The sequence below is a fragment of the Stylophora pistillata genome, chromosome 11 (genome assembly GCF_964205215.1).
Source record: "Stylophora pistillata chromosome 11, jaStyPist1.2, whole genome shotgun sequence".
Classification (NCBI taxonomy): Eukaryota; Metazoa; Cnidaria; class Anthozoa; order Scleractinia; family Pocilloporidae; genus Stylophora; species Stylophora pistillata.
In genome coordinates, this window is record NC_142529.1 from 9,487,117 (window position 1) to 9,492,116 (window position 5,000).

At 36.6% G+C, this 5,000-nt stretch overlaps 1 protein-coding gene across 1 annotated transcript; it reads left to right on the forward strand.

The window, feature by feature from the left end:
• The first annotated feature begins 3,021 nt into the window (after positions 1-3,021).
• LOC111335426 (uncharacterized) lies at positions 3,022-4,785 on the forward strand. Its single transcript, XM_022941323.2, has one exon. It carries the CDS (start codon positions 3,246-3,248, stop codon positions 4,152-4,154), a length of 909 nt encoding a protein of 302 aa, XP_022797058.2. The 5' UTR covers positions 3,022-3,245; the 3' UTR covers positions 4,155-4,785.
• The last annotated feature ends 215 nt before the right edge of the window (positions 4,786-5,000 follow it).

Consider the following 5,000-nt stretch of genomic DNA (forward strand, 5'->3'; position numbering starts at 1 on the left):
ACTCCGGTTTCCCCTTCTTCAAAAACCATCATCATTTGAATTTATTTAATTTAGAGTTTATTTGGATTTACACACGACCCCACAAGCTGTTCAGCTATCGTGTCTAAATAAAGGTGTTATTATTATTATTATCTTACTGTGCAACTGTAACTGAAGTAGAACGCTCTGGCCGTGAAAGCTCTGGTTAGAAGACTGAGGCGCTTACTGGGTTGCCTCCTGCCTGGTGGGGTTCTTAAATACTATGTTTTTATTACACCTTTTCTCGGATACGATCTTGGAGAATTTGATGTTACATCAAGATAACGCTAACCTCGTTCTCAGGGTCTGTCCTCTTTACGCTCTTTCTCTCTGTTTCTTTCGTTCCAGAGGGAACTAGGGGGACTAGGAACGAGTAACCATCAAGTTTGTTTACTCTTATCGCCTGTTTGAAAGTAGTTACTTGTTTCTGATTTATGGCAAATAAAGGGGTACAAAAAACAGCTTTCTTTTGATAGACAACACGATCACTGAGTTTTGAATTCACAGTCCACTGAAAAAAAGACAAAAACTGACTCTTGCATGCATGGCTGTGTTTTACTTCTTTGAAAGACCAAAGCTGAAAAGAAAAAAAAAAAAAGTATCTCGCTGATTATGAGACAGCCACACGGTTTAGCTGACTCCGATTACAAAATCGAAAATTGTGCACAAGTTCATTATTGTACTTCGGTTTGCTGTGACCAAAATCGCCATGACTCTTTGTTACATTTGTTGATCTTTCACTTCAAGTAATGTTATGTCTTCCCGTCTTAACCAGCTAATTTGTGTCTGATGATGTTCAGTGCGAGCTAAGAAAGCTGATAATTTCATCGTGCACCCGCCGTTTGGCAACAATGTATCTAAATTAACATTTCAAACGAGAGTTCTGAAATAGCTATTTATTTCCTAACAAAGACCCTCAATCAATTATTGCACAGGAACCTCTTTTCTTTTTATTTACCTTCTGGTGTCCAAGTGAATAGTGAAAAAGGTTTTGAAAGGCGCTTTTATAAGATATGTGCGAGGTTTCTGAATGAAAGAAGAAATAAAGGGTCTCTCATTTAACGGAAAAACCGGTTAAAGTTAGTTGATAAGTCGCTAAGCATTTGATTGGTTTTCCTCTCCGCAGCATATTATGAAATCTTATTGACTTTTCTACGATTAAGATATTTAGTTAACTTTTGATATAAAACTAAAATGAACGTTTACCACCCAAGGAGCCTCAGGATATAAACTTTACAAACGATTTTCTCGGATTTCTCATTTCAAAATATGGAAAAATTAAAGATTTAAAACACTTTGCCGAGTTTCTTGTAACTTCGTTCGTTTGCTTCAAAACATTTGTACTTTTGACTCGGACTTTTATTGGATACTTTAATCCAGATTTTAGTTTTTTTTCAGTATCATAATTAGCAGGCTTTACCACCTAAAGAGAAGTAGAATATACATTTGACAAATTTTCTTAAATACCTCTCTTGGAAATGAAGATAATTTAAAATCGAGGCGCGCCATGTATTTTATTCAATACTTTTCATTTCAGTGTTCACACTGACAAAATTTTATTTTTAGAATTGAAAGAGCTAGTGAGCCATCTTGTACAGTATAACACAGAACACCGCATGAAAGTACCACTTTAAAAATCCCATTTGAATGGTTAATTTTTTATCACAATTTTGACCACGTAGGTAGGAATTGGTCATTTTTTAAGACAATCTCGTCTGGTGAATGATTCTCTCTAAAGAAAAGTTGGTTACGATTCCGATATTTCCATGTTTCATCTGTGATGTGGTATTACATATATCATTAGGTGAAATGACTTTCTCTTAGCTCAAAAATATCTTTTGTTGACTCAAATAACACGAGATTATGTCAAATAAACAAAACAACACTCTCGATAAATTTTCCTTTTTATATTTTCGTGCAAGAATTGCAAGAGTGTTAAACCTTAAATACAGCTCAGACAAATTGTGCAAGTGACGGCGCTCTTAATGTCAGGTACCAAAACTTTTCTAATAGTCTTTATAGTTAATTACTGTAAATTAAAGAAACTGTTTTACAAGCTTTCGCCAACTGCAACACCTGCTTGTCGAGATCTTTGTTTATGCCGAGCGTTTGGCAAACAAGACCATACTTCTGAAGATAAACAGTTAATTCAATACACCGTTTACTAACCATCTCGTAGGAATTTGTAAGAGACCAACAGAAAACCTCTCGTGTCATAAAACCAAGAGTTGTTTTTTAAGTCTCTTTTCCTTTTCAATGGGTTTAGACTCTTTTATCTTCCATTGTCATGTAAAAGTTTGTCTTTTTAAGAAACACGGCCATGAACTAAACACACTACATGAATAATTTATCAAACCTAAACATCATCGCCTTTGATGAGTTCCATTGTTTTTGTAAGGCAGACACGTCGAATACATGCTTGTTGTGTAAAAAAAGAAAAAAAAATCAAATCTGACTTCTGTTTAAATTGATATTTCAAATAAAAACGATTCTAGCCGAAGTGAAAGCAAAAATTAATGGTTGAATCAAAAAACGAAAAAAAAAAAAAATGGCCCGTGTTCATCGATAACAACAACATCATTTGTTTTGTGTAGGGATCTAAAGAAAACTTTCACCGCGACCGCTTAAATGAGCACTATTGTTTTGAAAGTAGACTTCATTAATTATGCAAACATGAATTTGGTGAGAGAATATACGTAGCCATAAGATGCAACCTTCCAGGTGAAGTAAAGATTTTTAAAACTATTTCAAGTCACGTAGATAGACGAAAGCATTGTAGTGGTACAAACAAAATCGTTAATTTACATTGAGAACCGTCGAAGCTGTCGCTGGAAAAGAAAAAGAACTGAACTCGGACTTGACTGAAATGAACAATTTGTAAGACACACTCTCGCCACTTGAGCTCACATTAAACATTAATTAAACACAAAAGAGTCTTTTGTTTTGTGTCTCAGCATAAAAGCAAGACTTAAGACTCTGTCAACCACTATTATAAAGGCCGTTTCTGAGCAGCTATCTAACACTCACAAGGCAGGGCGCTTGTGTCGCGTCAAAGCTAATTGAAGTGAGTTTGTTTGAGAAATTGCTGTCCCACTGTGAAGCGCTGCTTAAAAGGAGACGTTTAAAAGCTAGTGAAGTGAGAGGCAACATCAGTTACGCTAACTTCAGCGGCGGAGAAAAGTGACTAAGCTTAGAAATCTTCTGGAAAGAAGCCATTGAAGGATAAGATGTCCAGCCTTGAAAATCACATAAAACGGCCAATGAACGCGTTTATGATATGGTCTAGTCGCAAACGACGAGAATTAGCGCGTGAAAACCCCAAACTTCATAACTCGCAAATCAGCAAGATTCTTGGCTCTGAGTGGAGAAAACTCACCGAGGAGGAAAAACAAAAATTTTTCGCTCAAGCCAAGCTACTGAGCGAGCTTCACATGATAGAACACCCTGATTACAAGTATAGACCAAAAAGACGCCCCAAGAAAAAGTACTTGAAACACAACTTGAATCCAGCGTCCTGTTCGTACGGACCGTGTGTATGCCACGAGTCATCTGCGGCGCCGCAAGAGGACGATCAGCTGGGGAAAAGTCCTGAACATTTCAATGGAAATGAAGATTTTAAAAATGGTAAAGTCCCCATTAAGAAGGAAGAAACTGAAAACGAAGACCAAGCTTGTCCTCCCGATTCGCGACCAGAAAGCGTTCCGAGCAAAGAGGAAAATTTTGATGACTTCCCCTCGCATGTAAAGTTGAGATCCTCGTCATATTTGCGCAAAGATAACTGTAAGGCAAGCAGAAGCATGACCGGTCAGGAGGAGATTCATCATCCGGGATTCACGGATGACTTAAGTTTCCGAGAGCATCGAGTGCCGTTGCCGAGAAGTTGCCGTTCCATGTCATTTCACTCAGCACTATTTCAAAATCAATGCCACTTTTTGCAAAATCACATCCCGAGCGAGAGAGAAGCAGTGCAGATACTTCCCTACCACGCTCCTGTTAGGTGCAGCTGCTGCCTTCCTCCAGAAGGGCTTTCGACCGAAAATGAATTTTCGCATGGACCACACGATATGCCATATGTTCTTGTTGACCCAAAAAATCGATACTTTTACGAAGCAAGATGGTGCAAAAATGTACATTAAGATTGTTAAAAACTGCTTTTAGATCTTGCTGATATAACTGTCCATGCAATAACCTGATTTAGTATCTCTCGGTTCGCGCTGTTTTGTTTCCCACTCGTTTGTTAATAGTCCTATTTTTATTTTAATTGCGAAAAATCAAATTCGGCACATAAGGTCAGTTTTTGTTTCTGCTTAGGATTGCAGTAACATTTTAAAAGGTTCTAGTACAGATTAATTATTCCAAGTTTTTTACAATACCACAGTACATCGTTTGGTTTCACCAAAGACTTCCTTTCTGAGAAGAAAAAAAATCCTCCACTTATCGATCAGATTATAGGACGTTCATAATTCGCAGGTTGTAACATATATTTGCCCATGTTAAATAGAAAATACAATTGAATATATTATGACCTCAAAGAGAACTTCGAGTACTCTAGATCTCTTGCGAGAGCAAGAGTAGGAAATGAAGAAACATTATATCTACAAGAAAATAATCAAACATGTATATACTATGGATATTGCTAGCTATAAATGTTGAATTGACCTCATTGACTTTTTCGTCATTTCTATGAGTGTATTTAAGGATGCAGTTGGTTTTAGGTAACCATTGTTTTTATGCAATATGTTTGATGAATGTCTGCATTAACAGGTACCGTTGTTTTGTTCTTTTGTTTGTTTTTTTTTTATTGTCCTACTTCGAAATTTAAGCACAAACACTCATTTTCGGCGAAAACATTTAGGTTTTGTTTTTAGTCGGAGAGGAAAAAAAAATTTATCGGACTATATACCTCAACGACGCAAAAATTGCTTGAGGTTCAAGTCTAGCTGGTATCTTTTTAAACTCTAAAATTTTTCCAAAATAACCTC

Bases quoted from the DNA above. Each gene is read 5' to 3' on its own strand.
- LOC111335426 (XM_022941323.2), top strand. From the start codon at position 3,246: ATGTCCAGCCTTGAAAATCACATAAAACGGCCAATGAACGCGTTTATG.